This window comes from Micropterus dolomieu, linkage group LG18, assembly GCF_021292245.1.
Source record: "Micropterus dolomieu isolate WLL.071019.BEF.003 ecotype Adirondacks linkage group LG18, ASM2129224v1, whole genome shotgun sequence".
NCBI classification, from domain to species: Eukaryota; Metazoa; Chordata; class Actinopteri; order Centrarchiformes; family Centrarchidae; genus Micropterus; species Micropterus dolomieu.
The window spans coordinates 38,548,023-38,573,151 of NC_060167.1; the positions used below are offsets into that span (position 1 = coordinate 38,548,023).

Genomic DNA, 25,129 nt, shown 5'->3' on the forward strand with positions numbered 1-25,129 from the left:
TGCACTTAACTATGGCCGCTGGCTTCGCTAACTTCACGTTTCTCAAAATGGAGCTGCCAATGATCAGAGTTGGTTTCTCAGCGGGTGTGTCGCTGAGTGGGGAAAATCTGTTAGAAACGTGAATAGGTTGATGGTGCCCCATGGACTTTAAATGCTTACGACTATTCCTCCTTCGGACAGTCACCCAGCCCCCCCCCTTTCCTGGCTGCTCAGGAAATCCCGGGGGACGGCTACCACAGGCTAACTCAGGCCGTTCCGCACCGACTACCGGGGACTGGCTAGCTACAGTAGCTAAAGACTGATCTACCAAGGTGCGGAGCCGGACTTCTAAATCACTGAGCCTCGCCTCCATGTCTATAAATAAACTACACTTATTACATGTACCATTACCGCTAAAGGAGGCAGAGGAGTAACTGAATATCTGACACACCGAGCAGGAGAAAGTGGGAGAGAGAGAGGGAGAAGGAGAAGCCATCGCTAGCTTCTAAGCTAAAGTCGCTAACGGCTAAGCTAAAGTACTGTAGCGTCAGCTACCAAAACTTTTGAACAACTATGAGATTGAACAGCAGTCACTAAAAGATGGAAAGAACTGTGAGTGCTTAGGCAAAATTACTGTAAAGAATAAGTGTTTAGCGGACAGTTGGCTGCTGTAATCTAACAAATGTAACTGTTACTTAGCGAGAGCAGCACAACACGGTACCAACACACATGCACCGGAAACAGAAATGAGTCGACACGCTTACTGCAGTACGTCAGCAGTACGTCAGCTCCACAGACACCAGGTACCGTCAATACCGATTTATATTCATAGCGGCAAGTGCTATGTAGCTCCACATAGGGGACACAGGAAGTGACATATAACACCTTCATGCGGCGTCGGAACCGCGTAGCAAATTCCAAGCCACACCGGCAGAGCTCCAGAATATGCAACTCCGCCGGCTCACACCCGCTCGCCCAACGCTGCTTGCAGCTTTAATGCTAATTATTTTAGTAATTATTTTAATTGTAAAGTAAACAAATTTAGAAATGAAACTGACCAAACAGACAATAAGCAATCATATGACTTAAAGGAGACCTATTATACTGCTTTGCCAGTCCTATATTGTAGTTCTGTGACTCCTGTATGGCAGCTTTGCATGATTCACTGTCTTCTGATTGGCCAAGACCTGAAGCATGTTACCAGGCTGTTGTTGTTGCTGGGCGGAACAGGCAGACTGAGCGGTGCCATGCCTTAGTGTGGGAGCACATGACCATATATGGCACACCGGCTCTGTCTGGCTCGGTAATACCAAGCGGCAACCTCCGGCTCTCACTTCCGATACCAATGCGGAAGTATCTGTAACTGCAATTCATCGAGTGGCCACTTGAGGCTGGCTGCAGAAGGGAGTCAATCTCCATTGACCCCCATGTTAAAAAGCCCAACTTTACAGCAGAATAAAACATGTTTACAGCCTTGTTCAAAAAATGGTTTTAGTGCATATCGCTAATTTTGCCCTTCGTGACAACTGTGAGGGGGGTGAATTTTTTTATAACTCACCTGTTTAAATTATATTAAGCCTTAAAGTTCTGCATTATTAGGGGCGTGGCCGCTTTGATTGACAGGCACCTTTAGCCGCTGCCACTGGGAGCACTCGGTCCGCCGTCTGTTAGCCTCACTCAGCTACACGGAGCTCTGAGTCTCAGCCTGTCGGAGCCTTTTGGACATTTCTACATGCAGACACCGGATGAATAATGGCAGGCTGTGCAGTTCATTGGAGAGAGAACCTCCAGGAAATCCGTGTTCTACTTGGTGAGTGAAATTCCTGTATTTTATTTATGTGTTAACATTTAACAGGTATCGCTGTCGGCATATAACGTTAGCTTGTTAGCTTAATGTTAGCCCGTTACGCTAATTAGCCATTAGTGTAAGCAACGTTAAGTAAGTTAGTGTGTTCTAACCGCAGCTTTTAATGAGTCAAAGACAAGTCAGCAAGAAGGGAGAAGCCAAAATGCATTAGATTAACTTTAGTGTTAGACATTAGGGTGATGATCCTTTGAAGAAAAGGCGTCTGTGTGAAGTTGTAAGTAAAGGTTCAGCTCTCAGTTAGCTGCCGTTATGTTAACGGTAACTTTTACTGACGGGCGATGTGAGATTTAGCTACGTCCTGTAACGGAATCACTGTTCAGTTAGATAGTAGTCAGATACTATTAAAAGTGGCTGTACCTGATCCCGATGGACACGAAGGGTTTAAAGGCAGAGAGCCGAGGGGGGAGCGGCTGCGGAGTTCTGCCTGAAATTGTCACACCTTGGAGCACCGATGCCACTATTTGAACTAGCTGTCTCTCCCGAGGAGAGAAAAACAGTAACGTTATACTATTCTTTGTGGGGTTCGTCAGTGGGGATGATTGATTCTAAGTCCATATTAAAGGCAGTCATCAATAAGTTATTACACTTAGTAGATGTAGCATTCCTTGAGATTCAGCAAACAATCTGATGTGATAACTGCGTTTGATCAGCGACATTTCTGATAAGGATCTTAAGAGGTGGATGCATAATTCGGCAGAACAGCTCTTGTAGGCTACCTGCAAAGATTTGCATCCACCTTTTTTACCAGCATATAATGCGCGTTATGCCTGCAGACTGGTAGCTGGGCTGTAACTAGGGCGATGGTTTAGTTAAGGCGAGAAATTAGGTGTGTGAGAGCCGCCTCTGAGTTTGTTTGGTGGGTTAGAATTTGCCAAAAAAGGTAGTACAGTTCAATAAGAAATATAAAATAAGATCCTTACAATAAACGTTCAATAAGATCTGACTTGAGTAGTTATTGTTGCACAGTGTCCAGCAGAAAACCGTATATTGCACATATTAGTAAACAGTGTATTTCACATTGGCGCTCCTAATTACTGTCACATGCCAGAGAGGTTATCATGCTAACGTGATGTCAGAGTTGAGTAGCTTTATGGCTCTTTGGAAGAAGCTGCTTAACTGTCTACCCATTGTTGTATTTACAGGTGCCAGATGAGCTGATTGCAGAACCCTCCAGATGTGATTAACTGTGTCCAGCTCTTCAGGAGAGAACAGCTCCAGCTTACAGCTCTTCAGCTCCTGCTTTTCTTTTTACTCACAACACCTGAACACTACTGACATGAACTTATGACACTGGGTTCTTATCAACAGATTCTATCATTATAATAACTCTCCACACATTTCAAGTTATAAAAAATTACTTTTACATATGTAGCCTTTTAATATAGATGTTTTCATGAATGCAAGACGAGTTTAATTTATTAAACTATTGCTTGTGTATTAGGAATACTTTGTTCAGACTAATTATACATAATAAAATCATTCTTGATTCATCATCAGTTTCACATTTTAATTTTAAATAGTCTGATCTAAACTTATTATAGTTAACAGCTGTAAATGAAAATATTAAGATGTTATTTATAGGCTAACATTTTGCATATATGTTAGTAGAAAGTAAAAAATGAAAGGTTGATGTTATATACTGTTTTATTTTGACATTTCTTTAAGAGACAAATGTGACATGTGAAGTTACTCTGTAGTGAAAAACAAATAATTATCTGCACACTGCACAGTTTTGAAGCCCTGTAGGAGGTGTTTATTGCGACCTCTGAGAAGGTCTTGTGTGGTTTACATTGTATAGACTCACCTATTTACTACATGTGCATTCAGTCAGCTCTGAGACCTCAGAGTTTGCAAGGTCACAATAAAAACCACCTAGTGGGATTCCTAATTACTCTGTGCAGATCATTCTTTGTTTCTGTGTTTAAACTAGACTTATATCAGAGCAGCAAACAAGGCACTCTTCAGAAACTTCAGGTTCTGTTTTACAGTATATGGGTACTGGGTGTATGGCTCCTTATTTATCTTAAAGTATAAGCTAGAAAATAAAAATACTCCTGCACACACAGAAATACACTGCATAATTACTTTTTATGATTTCATGTGAAACATGTTGGGAGTATTTTCACTTTTTAACTTATACTATACTGATGTTCTTAAGCAAGAATTCAGTTTTAATGTTTCATGTTTTATCTGTGGTATACGATTAGCTTCAGTAAGTAGTAAAGACAGGGAGTGCTAATATATATAGAATTTATTACAAGTGAACCATAAACCATATCTTTTTTTTATTGGATCTATGATACAAATATGGATAATATTTAAAACTCAAAGTAAACAGAAGAAGAGAACGCCTTTCCACGTCAGTCCACGCCAACAGATACAGACTTCCACGACGATAACTTCCAGGCTTCCAGGTCTCTGCAGCTCTCTGGCACCAGGTGGGACATCTGATCCACAGTGTGACTCTGGGAGGAAAATGTGTAATAAATTCTTCAGGTGATAAAAAATAAAAAGTAAATACAGATGATTCTTTAAGAAATAGAATATTGTGGTGAAGTTAATTTTCTAATGTAATTTAATTCAAAAAGTGAATCTTTGATATATTCTAGATTCATTACACAAAGTGAAGCATTTCAAACCCTTTTTGCTTTCATCTTGATGATTACGGTTTACAGCTCATGGAAATAAAAACTCCACTATCTCAAAATGTATAAACATTTTAGAATAAAAACACATTTCTGTATTATAAATTATACAGAAATAACTGGAGAAGAGCTCTCTAATCAGCTAATTAACTCTCTCAGTCTGGTTCTGATGTTCACAATGAACTTTTCCTCAGTATTCTAATTTTTTAGATGCTCCTCTAAAAAATGCCTCAGTGTTTTAATGTTGACAGCACTATTATGTCACATAAGTGGGAGAAAATGGAACAAGGGAGACTCTTTAAATGTTTTTGTGTTGTCCTTTTAAGACAGACAATTTTATATCAGCTGTCAAATGTCCAGTAGCCAAGACTAGCAACGTTATTTTAGACTCTAAGTTTAAGCTTTGAGTAGCAGATGTGGAGGCACCAGAACGTCAACAACAATCTTGTGACAATTACGGTATGTAAATTGAATTGCTTGAAATTGTTCGTTTGAGCTGTAACGTTAAGTAAACTTAAGGTAATTAATAACTGATTCATAGTTAACATTATTGTTAAGTTAACTGTTAACGTTGGTCTTAACAAAATCTAACTTTAGTGTTGCAAAATAACGTTAACGTTACCACATTTATATATTAAAAAGCATTTAAAACATTGTGAAGTATAATGTCAATAACAGATATGTGAGTTATTTTAATATTTTCTGGTGTCTTACCTTGACTGTAGCTGGTAATGTCGGTAAACTGGTAACAACCAGCCGCAGGTTCCAACCTCCACCGTACAGCACCACAGAGTAGCATGTAGCATTAGCTCCTTAGCATGAGCTAACTCGGTCACGTCGAGCTAGGCGGGAGTGGTTTCAGCAACACGTCACCTCAGCTCCACCTATGACCCGCCTCTTTGCCCATTTTTGGTTATCTGGGAGTGACGCGCGGTGACGCGCTGCCAAGATGGCGCCAGCCAGCTCCGCCAATTTTGAGCTTCAAAACGGCTCTTCAGAAACCAATGGGTGACGTCACAGACACTACGTCCATTTTTATATACAGTCTATGGGTAATACGTAGAAGGGAGCCGTTGGTAGAAAAAGTAGTTGACAATAGAGCGTTCAGAACAGGAGGAAATCTGAGGTTTTGGCTCACAGTGATTTCTTATAAATGCTTTAACCTAATTTTTTGAAACTTTGGCCATAAGTCATAAAATGTGGGAAAGCATAATAGGTCTCCTTTAATAACTGTACACATTATGAAAGATAAAAATTGTAAGTTCAAATTTACTGTAAGCTATGTGGAAAGATTGTTATCTGGATGTAAAGACAAACCATCAGGTATCGATAATTTGGATGGGAAATTATTAAAAATAGTAGCAGACTTGATTGCCATTCCTGTTTGCTATGTGTTTAACCTGAGTTTGAAGAAATGTGTTTGTCCACAAGCATGGAAAGAAAGATTATACCATTATCTAAGATTCAGAATCAGAAGAATCAGAATCAGAAGGAGCTTTATTGCCAAGTAGTGTTTTAAACATACGAGGAATTTGCTGTGGTGATAAGGTGCTACACGCAGACAAACATACATATAGACATAAATAAATGTAGAAATATATAAATATGGAATAGAAGAACAACGTTGCAGATATATACATGTGCATTATTCTGGGTCTGTGCCGTGCAGAAGTAAGCAACGGAAGATAATATTGTGTACATATAAATATATAAACTGACAACATAAAAATATACAACAACAAAGATCAACAATCAACAACAAATATGCGCAACGTGCCAGGTCTGTGCATGACACGAGATGAAACAGTATTTACATGTGCAGAGACATTTGTATCATTTGCAAAGGGGGAGTGTCAGTGGGGGACCCAGGCCTTGTTAACAAGGCTAGCTGCAGACGGGAAGAAGCTGTTTTTTTGGCGAGAAGTTTTGGTCCTGATAGACCGAAGCCTCCTGCCAGAGGGGAGAGTCTGAAACAGTTTGTGTCTGGGGTGGGAGGAGTCATCTGCAATCTTTCCTGCACTCCTCAGAGTCCTTGAGGAGTACAGGTCCAGAAGAGAAGGAAGATCGCAGCCAATCACCTTCTCTGCAGAGCGAATGATGCGCTGCAGCCTGCCCTTGTCCCTGGCAGTGGCAGCGTACCAGATGGTGATAGAGGAAGTGAGGATGGACTCAATGATGGCGGTGTATAAGTGCACCATCATTGTCTTTGGTAGGCTGAAATTCTTCAGCTGCTGCAGGAAGTACATCCTCTGCTGGGCTTTTTTGATGATGGAGGTGATGTTCAGTTCCCACTTGAGGTCCTGGGAGATGATGGTGCCCAGGAAGCGGAAGGAGTCCACAGTGGTGACTGGGGAGTCACACAGGATGATGGGGGAGGGTGGGGCTGGGCTCTTTCTAAAATCCACGACCATCTCCACTGTCTTCTGAGCGTTGAGCTCCAGACTGTTCTCGCTGCACCAGGTCACCAGATGGTTGATCTCCCACCTGTAGGCGGACTCATCCCCACCTGAGATGAGCCCAATGAAGGTGGTGTCGTCCGCAAACTTCAGGAGCTTGACAGACTGGTGACTCGAGGTGCAGCTGTTGGTGTACAGGGAGAAGAGAAGGCGGGAAAGAACGTAGCCTTGAGGGGATCCAGTGCTGATGGTCCTGGAATCAGAGACATGTTTTCCCAGCTTCACGTGCTGCTTCCTGTCTGTCAGGAAGTCTGTGATCCACCTGGAGGTGGAGTCAGGCATGCTCAGCAGGGAGAGCTTGTCCTACAGCAGGAACAGTATGATGGTGTTAAAAGCAGAGCTGAAATCCACAAACAGGGTTCTGGCATAGGTTCCTGGGGAGTCCAGGTGCTGGAGGATGTAGTGAAGGGCCATGTTTATTGCATCACCTACAGACCTGTTGGCTCTGTAGGCGAACTGCAGGGGGTCCAGGAGTGGGTCTGTAATGGATTTTAGGTGGGACAACACAAGGCGTTCAAAGGACTTCATTACCACAGAGATCAGGGCGACGGGTCTGTAATCGTTTAGTCCTGTGGTCCTTGGTTTCTTGGGGACAGGGATGATGGTGGAGGTTTTGAAGCAGGCTGGCACATGGCATGTCTCCAGTGAGGTGTTAAAAATGTCTGTGAACACCGGAGACAGCTGATCAGCACAGTGCTTCAGGGTGGATGGGGAGACAGAGTCCGGCCCAGCTGCTTTGCAGGGTTTCTGCCTCTTGAAAAGACCGTTGACTTCCCTCTCTGTGATGGAGAGAGGAGGGGAGGGGTTGGAGCTGGCCAGCTCTGAGGAGGGGGGCGAAGAAGTGGTGGACTAAGGCTGAAGCTGAGCAGAGGAGTCACGGGGGATGGTGTCTGATTGACTCTCAAAGCGGCAGTAGAAGTGGTTCAGCTCATTTGCCAGGCGAGAATCGTTTATGGAGTGGGGGACTTTGGGTTTATAGTTTGTGATCTGTCTGACCCCCCTCCAGACAGAAGTGGCGTCGTTTGCAGAGAACTGGTTCTTTAGTCTTTCTGAGTACAGACATTTAGCTTCTCGCGCCTCCTTGCTAAACCTGTACTTTAACGCCCTTCACCCAGCCCTGTCATTACTCCTAAATGCCTCCTTCTTTTCCAACCTTAGCTGTCTGAGTTTAGCTGTAAACTTCTTTGATGTCCTCACTACAGGTTTTACAGAGCTTTAGTTTTTGCCTGTAAGCAGGAATCGTTACTAAATTACCAAGGGTATTATATACACAGCTATGTTGGAGCTCAGATGTGCATGACTATTATACTAGGCATGCTACTGAGGGTAGGTTTACACTACCCAAAACGAAAACCAGTATGATGAAGAACGCTGTAATGTATAGAGCCATGGTTGCATGGAACACACTGCCAGAGCATATTATTCAGGAGAACAGTAAAAATACATTCATTCATCAACATCTCCTAGCAAAACAGCTTTCCTCATCCAAGGACGCTTAGATTCTAGATAGTGCATTGTAATGTCTAGATAATATATAGATATTTTTTTTCTCATTTTCTTTTTCTTGTGTTTGTTCTGTTGAGTGATTTTTACTGATGAGAGCTGGGTTATGTAGTGTGTTGTATTGTGTTTGTGTATGTTTGTATTGTCTTTGTTGTGTTGGTATGTGTGACTTTTTGTAATTGTGTACTACACTGTATAGAGTTTTTGTCTGTGTGGACTCCAGGAAGAATAGCTGTTGCTTCAGCTACAGCTAATGGGGATCCTAATAAATGAAATGAAATATTCTTGTAGAGTGGTGCTCAGAGAACAACATACTGCTCAATGTCAGCAAAACTAAGGAGCTGATCATTGATTTTAGGAACAAGGAGATAAAGACACACACTCCTGTCTACGTCAGTGGTGCTGAGGTGGAGCAGGTCCACAGTTTCAGGCTCCTGGGAATCAGCATCACAGAGAACCTGACATGGTCAGCTCACATCTCCACGCTGGTGAAGAAAACTCGGATACGACTGTATTACTTGAGGAAACTTAAGAAGGCCAAACTCCCACATCAAGTTCTTGTCAGCTTTTACAGAGGAGCAATAGAAAGCATCCTGACTGGAAACATCACTAGCTGGCATGGGATGTGCACAGCCTAGGACCGGAGGGCTCTGCAGCGGGTGATTAAAACTGCTCAGAAGATCATTGTTACCCATCTCCTGAGCATCAGTGATATCGGTGAGGTGAGGTGCCTACACAGAGCCCAAATGATACTAAAGGACAGTACCCACCCAGCCACAGCCTGTTCACCCTGCTGCCTTCTGGGAAGAGATATAGAAGTTTCTGCTGCAGAGTAGCTTTTTCCCCCAAGCTGTCAGACTCTTAAACTCTAATTCATCCTCAGAACTGCTCCATTGATTATAGTTTATCTCTGTAACCATTTTTACAAGTGATTCTTTATATATGTATATTGTCTGCTATGTAGCAGAAGGGGGTTAAAAAACACAATTTCACTCTATAACTTGTTATATTGTGACAATAAACCTACCTACCTACCTGTTAATCAATTCCAGTAGTACTTTTAGTAGGGTGATTCTGACTTTTTGGGCATCTGTGGCTCAGGGGGTAGGGCGGGTTGGCCATTAATCGGAAGGTCGGCGATTCAATCCTCGGCTCCCCCAGGCTGCATGTCGAAGTGTCCTTGGGCAAGATACTGAACCCCAAATTGCCCCTGGCGGCTGTTCCGCCAGTGTATGAATGTGTGTGAATGGTGAATGCAGATGTAGGGTAAAAGCGTTTTGAGTGGTTGAAAAGACTAGAAAGGCACTATACAATTACGGAGCATTTACATTCATCACTTCAGTGTTATCTTTCAGAGAAGGCCAAAACCATGCATTTACTCCAAATGGTTCGAGAACTACATTCAGTTACTTTGGATATGCCTTGAATAGGCATTTTGCAAGAATTTTACAGGAATGGTAAGAGGTTTAATAAAAAATTCATAATCAAATAGGCATTGAAGACTGTACCGCCAATGCATTATACTGTAACTTAGCATAGTTTCAAATAACTAAACTATATTTCATAGTCCTTGAGTTAAGGGCTTCAAACAAACCAGGTCATACAAGGTGTCTTCCGCAGGGACGGTGAAAAGCATGCCATTAAAGGCTCCTGCTGGAATCCCATGCTGTTGCACTCTGTTGTTGTGTACAATCTTGTTGACCTCTTCAAACTTACAACACACATTCACATATCACTTCCAGTCTATTGGGAAGCCTCTTTAAGTCATTAAGCTAATGTGTCACATCACTCTTTACATGGTGCTGTTTTAATGACTGGTTTCAGGCATCAGTGTCTTCAGTCACAATACTAAAGTCATTCAACATTCTGTTCCCTTCATCATGTTCCCATTCAATCACAGATCTTGGACACTCTGTAAATGTGGATGTAACAATTGTGTTCAGGGTATGATGGGGGTGTGCTGGTGTGGCTGGGGCGGAGTTCTTCATTCTGAGACAGATGAGGCAATGTGTAGATATGCGTTATCAGTATGCTAACATGTTGTTTACGTATATCAGGCTGAAGAATGGCTCCATGGAGTTCTTCCCATCAAAGTGATGGCAGACATTAAATGCTGTATTTTTGTCTTAATCAACTGCCATCTGCTGCAGAAAACCTAAAAACCCTAAAAATCTCATTGCAAATCAATAATGTCGTTATTGGCAGAGGTTTCTTCATTTAGATGTCCTTGCCTGCAAAAGACATGTTGATCTTGATGGTTTTCTAAATAAATGCAGCTTTACATTTCTCAGAATAAAGAACAAGATGTAAACATTGAACTTTCTTCTTAATGGAGCAGTTAGTGATTTGTTCACTCTTTGTTTGTCTTTGCAGGTGCCTCCTTTCCATGATGTCTACAGCAGAGAGTTACACCCCACACTGAAACTCAATGAGATTGAAACCAGTGTAAGGGACATATAATAAATACATACATACTCAGATGATTCACACTGCATGGCCAAAAGTATGTGAACACCCCTGAACACCCAAATTTGGTCTGTGTTCTATGCACCTACTCTGAATGCTGAAGTATACAAATATTTCAGACAAGTGTTGCTTTTTAATGCACTGGGTACCCTTTAACGTCGTTTTTGCACAAGAAGGGCTCTGTGGTCAATTTAGTAATAATATGTCTAGCTATACAAGTCATGTGATTGAAGTCCACACCTCTGGATAGTAGACCCCTTTTTGTATAAACTACACTTAGAACAGGCTGATATTAATAGCTAATAGTAGATAATAACTACTTTCAATGTAGCATATTCACATATAGCATATTAGTTTATCCCTTAACCAGCACTCTTTAATTCTATCCAATGCTACGAGAAACCATGTTTTAACCACCATCTGGCTCTAAACATACCGTCTACGATACAGTGACCCTGGGGAAAGGCTGCTCTTGAATGCATCTAATACTAAAAGACAGTCTACAACGAGGACCTGCAACTTTGAGATTTCACACTAACATATCACATTTGAAAAATTGGAGGAGCTAAATAACAGGAAGCCATGTTAGCTACTTGTTCAGCTAACTTTTACTTACATGTCCACTCTTGTTTAATCATTTCTGGCACACCGAGTATAATTACAGTAAAGCGGCTCACAGATATTTAGAACAACATCATCATAGTTTAAGCTATAGCTAGTTTTGTGACTAATCTCATTTACTATTGTGCAGCGGCTGTAATTGATGTTAAGAGAATATTTAGAAGTAATGAACTAGGGAGAAATGAGAGGACCGTTCGCTTCATTTAGCTGATGCTTTTATCCAAAGCGACTTACAATTGCTATGTATGTCAGAGGTCGCACGCCTCTGGAGCAACTAGGGGTTAAATGTATTGCTCAGGGACACAATGGTGTCCCCCAGTGGATTCGAACCAAGGTCTCTCACACCAAAGGCATGTGTCTTATCCACTGCCCCATCACCACCCCCTTGAACTGCCACACATGAATGTTTTCATTATTTAAGTTATGTATTTTACATAAAGAATAATCAACTCACCGTGATCACATACTGTCGGTCAGCTGATTGTTTTGTTATGTGATGCACAGTGTTGTTAACAGGGGAGCTGCAGAGTGCCCACTGGTGGGAAACTACGCAACAACCATGGCATGAATGAAGGATCTGTCTCTCCCTTTCTTTTTTAATATTCATTAATCAGCTGTTATAAACGCTGATACCAATTTAAATGCAATTGGCTCATTTCAGCCAATCGGTCGGGCTCTAGTTTGGTGTAAACTTGACTGACCTGCACAGAGCCCTGACCTCAACCCCATTCAAACACCTTTGGGATTACCTAGAACACAGACTGCTCTATAGTGCGAGCATGTACTCACTCAGATACATTCTTGTAGTCTCTTTGTTTTATGTTTTCTTCCTGGTTTCTACAAAGCACATGTGGTAACCACCTGTTGACCTGTCTGACACAGAAACTCTTGGGTCGACTGTGTGAGCAGAACGGAATTCTGAAAGACCACGAGGCTGTTGTCCACAGACTGAGAATGGACAAGGTACATCATATTCCTCACAGTATTATACTGTTTAACATATGTTTTGCATTGTGAAGCTAACCAAATGTGTGCTGTTCTAATAAAAACTATAAAGTTATCTGTGCTTTTAACACTTCTTACCACAATAGTTGTGAGAATCAGCTATACTGAAGGAAACCCATAAAACTTATATGTAACGATTGTCATTAATCAGAAAAATTGAAACAGTGCCATATAATAACTCTGCAACGAATACCTTAGCCAAAATGTTAAATTTTGTTAGTACTTTAGTTCTTTACTAAAGTTTGTCCATTTTGTCCTTTTTGAGGGTGCACTTTGTGGTGCTGTTGTGTGGGATGTCTTTACATTGAAAATTGTTTTTATTATTTTGTTTCCCACAATCCAATACCACAACCCCACAACCCCACTAACTACACTATAATAAATGACCACTGAGTTGAATCAGTAACTCTCAAATATTTGAGCAGTTGTATTTCATTACTGTATGTAAAGCATTCTACATTTCAATTCAATTCAATTTTATTTATATAGCGCCAAATCACAACAACAGTTGTCTCTGAGTGCTTTTCATAAAAGAGCAGGTCTAGACCGTACTCTATGATGATACTTACAGAAACCCAACAGTTCCCACCAAGAGCAAGCACTAGGCGACAGAGGCAAGGAAAAACTTCCTTTTAAGAGGCAGAAACCTCGAGCAGAACAATGGCTCAGGGTGGGCGGCCATCTGCCTCGACCGGTTTGGGGTGAGAGAGAGAGAGAGAGAGAGAGAGAGGAAGAGGGAGGGGGATGGAAGGAGAGAGAGAGGGGAGGGAGGTAGCCTACACAATATACACACAGAGGTACAGACAGTAAAGGTAATGTTGCTATAGACTGAATGAATAATGGTACACATATTTACAGTAGTGTTAATGATAATAATCATAATGTTAATGATTATAATAACAATAATAACAATAGGACTAGTAACAATAGTTGTAGCAGAGGGTGTCGAGCAGGAACACAGGGGCAGCAGGTGACTCGCAACCACAGATCCAGACTCCACAGCTCCAGAGCCGGAAACACCTGCAGGAAGTGATAGGAGGAGAGAGGAGAGTGACGAGAAAGCACAAGACTACCAGAAAGGGGAGAAGTCGAGTTAGTAACATGCATTAATGGGATGAGGTTGCATACAGAGGGAGAGAAAGAAGAGGAGAGAGGAGCCCAGTGCATCATGGGAAATCCCCCAGCAGTCTAGGCCTATAGCAGCATAACTAAGGGATGGTTCAGGACTCACCTGAACCAGCCCTAACTATAAGCTTTATCAAAGAGGAAAGTCTTAAGCCTACTTTTAAATGTAGAGATGGTGTCTGCCTCCTGAACCCACACTGGAACCTGGTTCCACAGGAGAGGAGCTTGATAGCTGAACCTCTGGCTCACAGTCTACTTTTGGAGACTCTAGGAACCACAAGTGCTCCGGTGGGGTAGTAAGGTACTATGAGCTCTTTAAGATAAGATGGTGCCTGACCATTAAGAGCTTTGTAGGTGAGAAGAAGGATTTTAAATTCTATTCTGGATTTTACAGGAAGCCAATGCAGAGAAGCTAAGACAGGAGAAATATGATCTCTTTTCCTGGTTCCTGTCAGAACACGTGCTGCAGCATTCTGGATCAGCTGAAGAGTCTTAATGGACTTTTTCGAGCAGCCTGATAATAAGGAATTGCAGTAATCCAGCCTAGAAGTAACAAATGCATGGACTTTTTAGACTGGATGTTCCTGATTTTTGCAATATTACGTAGGTGAAAAAAGGCGGTCCTTGAAATTTGCTTAACCTGAGACTTAAACGACATGTCCTGGTCAAAGATAACTCCAAGATTCCTCACAGTGGTGCTGGAGGCCAGGGCGATGACATCAAGGGAAACTATATCTTTAGATAATGCATCACGGAGGTGCTTGGGCCCTAGAACAATAACTTCAGTTTTATCTGAGTTTAACATTAGAAAATTACAGGTCATCCAGGTTTTAACATCCTGAAGGCACATTTGAAGTTTAGCTAACTGATGAGTTTCATCTGGCTTGATCGATAGATATAACTGAGTATCATCTGCATAACAATGAAAGTTTATGGAGTGTTTCCTGATAATATTGCCTAAAGGATGCATATATAAAGTGAAGATGATTGGTCCAAGCACAGATCCTTGTGGAACTCCATGACTAACTTTGGCGTGCATGGAGGACTCATTGTTAACATGTACAAACTGAAATCGATCTGATAAATAAGACTTAAACCAGCTAAGAGCGGTTCCTTTAATGCCAATGAAATCCTCCAGTCTCTGTAGGATTAGGATAGGATCATAGGATATGATGGTCAATGGAATCAAATGCAGCTCTAAGATCTAATAAAACCAGTACAGAGACAAGTCCTTTGTCTGATGCAATTAGGAGGTTGTTAGTAATTTTCACCAGTGCTGACTCTGTGCTATGATGAACTCTAAATCCTGACTGAAAATCCTCAAATAAACTATTGCTATGTAGAAAGTCACACAGCTGTTTGGCGACTGCTTTCTCAAGGATCTTAGAGAGAAATGGAAGGTTAGATATATAGGTCAATAGTTGGCTAAAACATCTGGATCAAGGCTGATGGTTTAGATGAAGAAATTATTGAAGTTAGTTGGTAAAGATTGAGGGAAGCAAAGCAGTCTAAACATACAGTATCTGGTTTTACAGCTGTTTCTAAGGTTCCTGAATTTAGAGATAAGTTGGTGCCAGTTGAGGGCAGGTCTTGGTGAATTTTGTTTCTAATAGTTATAATCTTATCATTAAAGAAGCTCATGAAGTCATAACTACAGAGAGCTATGGGAATACTTGGCTCAATATAGCTGTGACTCTCTGTCAGCCTGGCTACAGTGCTGAAAAGAAACCTGGGGTTGTTCCTATTTTCCTCTATTAATGACGAGTAGTACGCTGCTCTGGCATTACGGAGGGCCTTCGTATAACTTTTAAGACTATCTTGCCAAATTAAATGAGAATTTTCCAGTTTGGTGGAACGCCAATTCCTCTCAAGTTTTCCACGATATATTTAGAGGGGTAACAGAGTCGAGTGTCATTCGCAGCGAACCTGCAGCACTATCAACAAGATGATCGATTTGGGAGGGACTGAAATTAGCATAGGAGTCCTCCGTTACTTTGTGATCTGATTTAGAGCTGATGGAATCGCATCCTTAAATTTAGCTACAGCACTATCAGACAGACATCTTGTATTAAACTGTTTGCCCAATGGCGTGTAGTTCAGCAATACAAGCTCAAAAGTTATCAAACAGTGGTCAGATAAAGAGGGATTCTGTGGGAACACTATTAAATGTTCAATTTCAATACCATATACAAGAGCAGGGTCCAGGGTGTGATTAAAACAGTGAGTCGGTTCATGAACACTCTGAGAGAAGCCAGTGGAATCTAACAGAGTGATAAACACACTACTAAAGCTGTCATTCTCAACGTCCACATGAATATTAAAATCCCCTATGATAATAACTTTGTTGTTTTAAGGACTAAGGTTGACAAAAACTGCAAATTCAGATAAGAATTCAGAGTACGGACCAGGTGCTCGTTACACTATAACAAATAGAATTGGTTGCAGTGATTTCCAACTTGGGTGTGAAAGACCAAGAACAAGGCTTTCAAATGAGTTATAATTTAGTTTAGGTTTAGAGCTGATTAATAGGCTAGAGTCGAAGATAGCTGCAACTCCACCTCCTCGGCCTGTGCCTCGAGGAATGTGAGTATTAATATGACTGGGAGGGGTGGATTCATTTAGGCTAACATATTCTCCATCACCCAGCCAGGTTTCAGTAAGACAAAATAAATCAATATCATAATCTGATATTAGTTCATTTACTAGTACACCTTTAGAAGAGAGAGATCTGATGTTTAAGAGTCCACATTTAATTTTCCTATTCGTTTGCACTATATTTCTGGTCACTCAGCATATACAGTCACTTGGGATAACATACACCCACTTATTGTTTTCATTTTATAACATTCTACATACATTTGACACATTTACACTTTCAACCCAGAACCTGTTAACGTTCAAATTGATCTGTTGTTATATGTTTTAACATCAAATATTATAGGGATAAAAGCATTATTAGCTCTTTTCCAACTGCAACTTGTACAATTACCTGGAATATGGCTTTGAGACTCAAAGTAGTGAGTTGGAATTCTTCACCCATTGTTTCCGTTTAGGGAAAAGGTCAGGAAAGTTCATTTGCAATAAACTTGTCCTTTCTTTCTTGCCATGCTTGCTGTTCCCAGGACAGCTTGGAGGAAGCGCTGGTGGCAACTCATCAGGAGATGGAGCTGTACCATAATCAGCCTTTGGCCATGGAAAAGCTGCAGTTCAAAAAGGAAACCCTTCAGAATCAGCTCATCAACATCAGAGGGGAGCTCTCCCAGGCCTCAAGTGTAAGACACTTCTAAACATATTCAGGATCGTATTTATGATCCTAAAAAAACCCTAGATAGACACTGTTATAAAGCTGTGTCTACCAGTGTTGCAGCAGTGAATTTGATAGCTTTTGTTTTGATAGTTGAGGTAAGGAGAGGCCCAAATACAAAACCAAGAGCCAGGTTGTAAGAAAAAGCCTAACTTTCACATCTGTTTTTATTTATACACAATTCAATTTGAGAGTCAAAGACATTCATGTCAGAAAAGCAAGGCACAGATGTAAAAAACATCATCTGATTCTGGCTACCTTTATTTGTAACTCTCCCAGGCTTTAACCACCACTCGTATGGAGTTTGAAGCATTAGAGGATGAGGCCAGCGCCATTCATGGAGATCTATGGGAGCAGCTTAATGCAGGAGGGCAGGTAAAAGGTCACACTGTCATCATCACTATTTTTTAAAAACACAATTTACATATACATATAAAAAATCAGCTTTATATATATAAAGTATGTATATATGTTATTAACAATCATTGAAAATTGTTTTTCTAGTTTTGTTTCAGTTTTGTTTTTACTATGTTTTTGCAGAGTGAACTGGTTCGTAAGCACATCCAGAAAGAGTTTTGGAGAGTCCAGGATGTATTAGAGGGACTGCACAAGAATAACTCATCGCGTGGCACTGACACAGCCAAGCACAGAGGTAACTTACTGGAGCTGGAAAATAACCACGTGTTTAGTTAGTGGAAACACCAGTACCTACACCAGTGTATATTCTAATGACTCTATCCCTGCCACCCCACCTCCCTTTCTTTCTCTTGCACAGTGGTCGGCGGTGCATCAGGTTCCTTTAGCACCAATAGTCCAGCCAGTCCCCTGAGCTCAATAAGCCTCACCAGTCCACTCAGCCCCTTCTCCCCAGTTCCCGGCTCCCAGGCCTCCCCAACAAAACAGCTGGGCCCGGAGGTAAGCACCGGATACACCCAGCTGGGGACCAACCCCAATCCAAAACCTGGCACAGGTCCATGCTCAGACTCTAGAACCAACCCTGAAGTGCGTAAAAGATCGAACCCTAAACCCCGACCCAAGTCATGTATAGTGCCTCATTATAAAACTGACCCTAAGCCTAGGTGTAGACCCAGAAGTTACACAGAACCTGACACAAACCTGCCTGCAGAAAATATGAAGTACTATAGTTTTGAAACCCATGACCACACCTTTCCTCAGCTCTCCCTAGCTTTCCAAAATCTTAGGGAGTCCTTGGGTAGATTAGACCCTGTCATAGAGGAAACGGACCTTAACATCAATTGTAGAACCAACTCAAACTTTGACCAACCTATAAATCCAGCCAAAGTCAGAGCTGGAGAACAAATACAATGCCAGGACACCAAATACACCAATCAGCAATCAGACACAGTCCAAACTTTCTCTGATCTTCAGGAAGTTAGTTGGTTAACCTCAAATATTTGCAGCCAAGAAGTCAAGATTGGCCTCAGAAAAGATGTCTATCCAGACTCCAAACCATATCACATCACACCAGGGTACCATGAAGGCCTCAGAAACCTGTCCTCCAACAGACGCTTTTCTATGCCTGAATCCCAGATCCTGCTTCTCCAGGACTCCTATCGGACTGATGTTTTATCATTACGCTACAGCCCAGATCTTTATACGCCTTCAGTCCCTTGTTGTAGAACTGCTAGCCCTGAAACCCAACACCATAACCAGTTAGCTTCTCGGTCATTATGTCATGCTGGTGAAGGTGCTAGGCCTCTTACATACCCCAACAATAAAGGGGGACTTGGCATTGCTCCAATAATCTGTGCTGTAACACAGTCTGATTTATCTAGCAATAACCGAGGTAAAGTGTTCATGCAGACCCATCTTTAAAGAAAAGGACACCACTTCACAGTTGATTCTGATCATTCCAAATTTCATCTGTTCTGATTTTTAATATTGTAAATACAGGGACAATATTTTATCATAAATATTTTACGCTGCCATTGCTAAAGGTCATCATTTTTGTTCTTTTGTCCCCTTTTGTAACACTATTGGTGCTGTTACAGTAACTGCCTTTGCAGACATCATTCTCATCTAACCTTTCAGTTGCCAATGCTCATTCTTTAACTGCTCTACAGGGATCCCATTAAATAGAAAGAGTTTGCATGCATCCCTGATCTATTTTCTCAAATAACGCTATTTGGCACTGTTGTGCTTTGTGCACATAAAGATATTGGATGAGATTGAAGCTAGAATATTTTAATAAAATTAAGGGTTCACTTGTGGCTGAGGTTACCACCTGTGGGTCATCTACTGATCACAGGGTTGTCAGTTTGATTTAGTTTAATAATTATGTGTTGGACTACAGTACAAGTGCTGCAGTACAAGTTTTCTCTTAAGTAGCAATGGCAAACATTACCCTTTCAATTCCACTTCTCAAGAAGGACCTAATCTGTTTCTTTACAATGCAATGCTGTTAAAATATTACACAGCCTAAAAATCATCAGCCTGATCATTTTTTACTTCAGTAAATGACTTATATGGTAATGATGTGAAATGTTGAGGCTGTTTCATAGAGCCTTTAATGAACTGTGGATTTAAGTAATTAGAGAAGCTGTCAGATATTCCACTGGCCACCTGGGGATTTTCACATCTAACTCCTTGAAATAGGATCAAGACCCCATTCCACAGAATCATTGCCATGAGTCCGTTCTGCTCTGCACTTTGCCTGGCTTATTATCACTCCTGATGTGCAGCACTCTCTCTTCCTCCTGTCCTTTCTTTCCTTCATTCCTTTCCTCCTTCCTTTATTGTGATCTAGGAAAGTGTTCCCCCAAGGCCTCCCCTTCCCAAGTCCTATTACCCTTTGGAGCCCTCCCTTACCTTCCCTCCCTCCATCCCTCCCCTGCCCTTTGACAGCACCGCCTGGCTACACAGCTTGGGCATCGATGATGGTTACCTTGAGGGTGAAGATTCCCACATCAGAAAGGTATTTGGGTGTTTCTGCCCCTCTCCTGCCCATGAGTCAACATAATGTTGCCAGAGACCATTCTTCCCTCCAAATTCCACATGTTCTTTCTTTTCATTTCTTCAAGCGCTTAACCCATTGCATCTGATTATTACTCTGTCTCCATGTCAGCTTGTAATTGACCTGGCTGCTCTCCCTTTGCACTTTTTAATGCGTCTGCTCCTAAAAGCCATGTTGGCTGCATGCTTTAACAAACAGTGTAAATTTTGTTACGTTTCAGTTCAAAATGCACTGCAGGTGCTTTGGTGCAACAGCCCTCTCTTGACAAGGATGAGCAGTACTTAGCCCTTGTTGTGTCCTGCTACCAGATGTGGAGTTCTCTACAGCCACAGATCATCTGTCAAACTCTCTATGTGCCTTTTTGTGTAGTGTCTTGGTAGTGATTTAGTCATGGTAGTTAGTACTTGCTCACACCAGAAAGCAGCACAGTGAAAATCATTCATGTATTCTCACTAATTAGGTGGTGCTGGAAGCTTTGCAAGGACAACTTTTACCCTGGGTCTGTAACTGGACAATGAGTAGACACAATTAACTGAAAGGAACAAATTGACTGGCTACAAACCACGTTGCATGTCTTTTGTGGAACAGTGTATAAGAAGAAATAAGAGTCCATTTTGGACACCCAGGTTGTCTTTGTTCAATCAAATTTTCAAGACGGTTTGCAACTGGTCAACACCACAGTCAGGTTTACCTTAGTTAAACTTTGTAAAAGCTCAGTGGGCGAATCCACTGATCACTGCGATTCCATTGAAATTAGATTATTTTGGTATGAAAATTTACTGTCATACATGCTGGTGTGAACATGAGACCCCAATATACAAAGTAATGCATTAGCTAATGCATTCTGTTTAATCAGCAGATGTTTAACCACCTTCAGTTTAACATTGATTACATGACAAATAATGTTATTTCTCCATCTTGCAGCCCAAGTTTGGAGAACAGAACAATATTAGTGACGTGCAGGATCAAGTCCAGGACAGACAATCCACCACGAATAAAGGTACAAAAACCTAACATCAAGTTTCCATGTGATCCTTTCTCAGAGGAAGATCATTATATTCAGTGAGACTAGCACATTCATTTCCTTAGTATTAGTTTTGAGAACTCAGCTCCCTCTTCTTCCTTTGGTTTTGAGCTTATCTCTTGTGTCCCTTGCCAGTTGGCATTGTTCCTCCTAGAACGAAGTCCCCCACCGACGAATCACACAGCAGCTCTGCTGGAGTTTCCCGGCGTAATGGCAGAGTGCCTAATGGAATCTCTAGGGTATGTCAACCTAAACTACATGTAAATAATTTCCAAATGTCTATCTAAGCCCTGGCATACACAGGAGTGTAGCCTCAAGTCTTCAGACAAAACATTGTGTGGAATTGAACATCATCGGACCATTTAACTAGTGTTCACAGGGGGACCATGGATCTGTTCCAATACTCACATTTGTGGTCTGAGAACTAGATTAGTGCCCCCTATTATTAGGTTTTACAGTATTTTCACATATGTAGCATACAAGACAACAGACAGCCATGCAACATTATGATTACCACCAACTTACAACCTTAATAGAAAGGATAACATGAAAATACAAGTAGCTAAGGGGGTTGAGATGTTAATATTCAGATATTTGGGATATTATTCTCATTTCTTTCCAGTCTTAATGGCCTCATAAAAGTAAGCCATGCTTCCAACTCATTATTAATTATTAATTAAATTTGTTCAATCTAGTTAGAAGCACTACCATAGATAAGTGCTAACATGTTCATGTTTGTGCCCAAGTAACAATTTATTAATATATTTTGTCTTGTGATCATGGGTTTAAGGTCCCATTATCTGGGGTTGGCCTTGGACAGAAAGATACATTATTATGCAAGACTTAACAATTTACTTTTATGGTCTTATACAGTAATAATACAAAAAAAAAGTAAATACAATTGCATCAGCGTAGTATGTTCCTTCAAGAAAAGATAAAGAGCCAAATAGGGCTGACCCCGAACAGTCGAAGATTCCATGCTAGCGAAACAAGGATCATACCATTTTGGCGATATGGGGGTGCTCAATGTCTGATTTTACATAGAACTACCAGTTTTCTCCCAATAAGTTAATATACTGCCTATTACAATATATATTTCAATGTTTAATGCTGTAAATAAACATGTAAAAAGAATAAAACTTTCAATAAATATTTTTAAAGTGCGGGAATAAATCCAAAATTGTAACCCTAACCCTGGGTCGTTAGTGTGCATGTGTAGACGTAGCGTGTATGTGTGTAGTGGCAGAAGAGGAACACTTGCTGAAGAGACAGAGCCCCTGCTTGACTGGTGTTGTGCCGAGCTGTCTGGACTTTTGGATAATTTGTCACCGTTGATGAACCACACAAAGAATATTGTATCGTTTTAAAATAACTGGCTACTTGAAATAGACCCGCGAGGAACCGCGACGTGCGTGCAGTTGTCAGCAGCAGTAATGCACGCAAGCTGTAAATTTATGGTGTAAGTTGAATGAAAAGAGACTGCAGCTCTGCAACTTCTCAAGATTAAAGCGGAGCTACCGTGTGTAACCCCCTCCCCCACTCGTAAACGGTACGCACAAAAACACACATGATTCGACTATCAGTCCACTATAGGCCGGACTTGACGATTCTGCCAAATAACAACATTCACCAACATTGTACAGCATTTTATACACAATGGCAAATGTTTTACACAAAGCACTGAAAGCAAGAAATACAAAGTAAAATATTAATCGACAAATGTTAGATCAAAAATATAGAAGGTGTTATAATAGTGTGCATAATCATGAAATGTTTCATTGTTTTATATAATCTAGCCTAATGGAAGCATAGGGGCCCTAGGATTTAACCTTGGAAAACTCCACACGTTATGTTGGTTTGCTCGGATAGTGAAACAAAATAGCCTCTCTCCTTGAGATAGGACTTGAACCTCTTTCTCTCATATTCCAACTCAGTTTTATGTGTATCTCATAGTATTGTATGGTCAAATGTGACAGGCAATAGGACAATAGGACTAGGACTGATATCTTGCCTGAATTGAAAGAAAAGATTGTTTTTATGCTCCATCTTTGTCACAGGAGCGTCCAAAGAGCGCTGTGTTTCCTGCAGAGGTGAAGTCGAAGATGAGTGTGGAGGAGCAGAATGAGCGACTCCGCCGCAACCAGAGCAGCTCTGTGCGGGACAAGAGGCGGAGTCTAAACCTCCCAGGCGGCCAGGCTCCAGCCAACTACAAAGTGGTATGATCAAATATGTGCATATACTTCCAGCTACATAATCTTTCAGATGACAGTTGTAGACAACTAAGAAGCTTTAATTAACTTTGTGCACACTTAACTTAGTGTGTCAGGGCACGAGTTAATAAGTTCACCTGTCACCTGATTGACAGAATTTGCCTTCACAAGCTCAGAGTCAGAGTAGTTAGTCAAATTAGAAAAAGGAAAATAAACTCACACTGATGGAATTTGTGAAACTTACTCTTTCCATTTCTGTCAGTATTCAGTGTCCATAAATCCACTTAGAAATTACACAAAAAGGCACTCATGGTTTGTCTCATAATCATCACATCCAGGCGTATTCTTCAGTAACAAAGTAACACAGGTGACTATTGTCTATATCATGGGTTAAAACACAAACAACTAAGATGAAGACAGCTTTAAAGTTGATAGTGAGACTTTTGGCCATGTCAATCCTCAATAATATTTGAATAAGATCATCACACAGAGGTAGCAATGAAAATGCCAATAAAGCACAACTGAACTGAAAAGGGCTGCAATGCAGGGGACCTTAACAGTCTAAATTGGGGGTAGGAAAAGGAACAATCCCCACCACCCTGTTTTTGAACAGGTTTGAGCTCGTGGATGATTTGATAGTATCTGTATTTGTGTGTGTGTGGACAGATTCGTAGGCGACTGACAGCTCACGAGATTGACATCAAAGACTTGGAGGCAGCGGTTCGAGGCCAGGGTCAGGAGTCCCCTTGGGAAGAAATTGCTCGCCTGAGACGGTCACAGGTTGAACCAGAACACTATGACCTGGACATCAGCAAAGAGGTGAGACCAATTCTGTTGATGGCCCTGAGACATTTTCTTACATCATATAATTCATCTACTGTCTGTCTATGTGCATGTGTCACAGCTCAGTAAGGACTCAAATGGATGGCTGTGGCTCAGGGGGTAGAGCAGGTTGCCCGTTAATTGGGAAATCAGCAGTTCAATCACCTGTTCCAGGCTGCATGTCGAAGTGTCCTTGGGCAAGATACTGAACCCTGAATTGGTGTAAAAGTGTATTTGTGTCCATGTTTCTTTATGTGCATCATGTTTATTGTAGCTGATGGCTCCTGACAAGGTTGTGATCCCAGAGCGCTACCTGGACGTGGAGGATAACATTCCTCTGAGCCCAGAGGAACAGAAGGAGAAGCAGAAGAAACTGGAACGGATCAAGACACTCATTGCCAAATCAAAGTGGGTGTTGATAGATTTTTATTAGTATTGTAATAATGAATACATACCTGTTTTCAGACACTGTGGCACGGTTTACATTAGGCTGCATTCTGTGACCAGCTTGTGCCATTGTAATGCCATGGTTAATTACATGGTACAAAACTGTGGCCTATGTTACATATGGAATAGCTCCTTGTCTTTGCACTCCTCTGCCTTCCTCTATTCTGCGTCTTACCCTAAAAAAAATCTGTACTTTGACAGTTTTATTCCTTTTTATTTCACAGATTTTTCCTGTATTTTTGAAATACATGAAAATTTTAAAAAATTACAAAAATAAACTGGCCCTGCGATGGACTGGCGACCTGTCCAGGGTGTACCCTGCCTTTCACCCAAAGTCAGCTGGGATAGGCTCCAGCCCCAACGACCCTGTACACAGGATAAGCGGTTGATGATGGATGGATGGACAAAAATAAACTGGAAATTTACATGTCTAATGTAAAATAACATGAAAAACCTCTAGCTGTGAATAACCATAACATTTCTGTTATCTTAAGGAAACCTTTTGGGTTTTTCACATAAACAAACTGTTACAATACATTCAGGAATTTCCCGTATTTTCACAAATATTATTTTTCTTATTTAAAAGAAAAAAAGGGTTACATTTAAGTTTAATACTGTAAAAACATTTCTTAAACTTGGTACAATTAGTAACAGTTAACCTTAACATTTGTTCTGTAACTT

At 41.2% G+C, this 25,129-nt stretch overlaps 1 protein-coding gene across 1 annotated transcript in view; it reads left to right on the forward strand.

Annotated features, from left to right (window-relative positions):
• plekha6 (pleckstrin homology domain containing, family A member 6) overlaps positions 1–25,129 on the forward strand; it is a 117,729-nt gene that overhangs the window by 82,407 nt on the left and 10,193 nt on the right. Inside the window, exons 11-22 of the mRNA XM_046075724.1 lie at positions 10,824–10,895; positions 12,420–12,500; positions 16,790–16,939; positions 17,251–17,346; positions 17,512–17,623; positions 17,747–17,886; positions 19,739–19,906; positions 20,870–20,945; positions 21,105–21,208; positions 23,027–23,185; positions 23,846–23,998; positions 24,276–24,413. Of these exons, the coding sequence (XP_045931680.1) occupies positions 10,824–10,895; positions 12,420–12,500; positions 16,790–16,939; positions 17,251–17,346; positions 17,512–17,623; positions 17,747–17,886; positions 19,739–19,906; positions 20,870–20,945; positions 21,105–21,208; positions 23,027–23,185; positions 23,846–23,998; positions 24,276–24,413 (1,449 nt within the window). The remainder of the gene's footprint in view (positions 1–10,823; positions 10,896–12,419; positions 12,501–16,789; positions 16,940–17,250; positions 17,347–17,511; positions 17,624–17,746; positions 17,887–19,738; positions 19,907–20,869; positions 20,946–21,104; positions 21,209–23,026; positions 23,186–23,845; positions 23,999–24,275; positions 24,414–25,129) is intronic.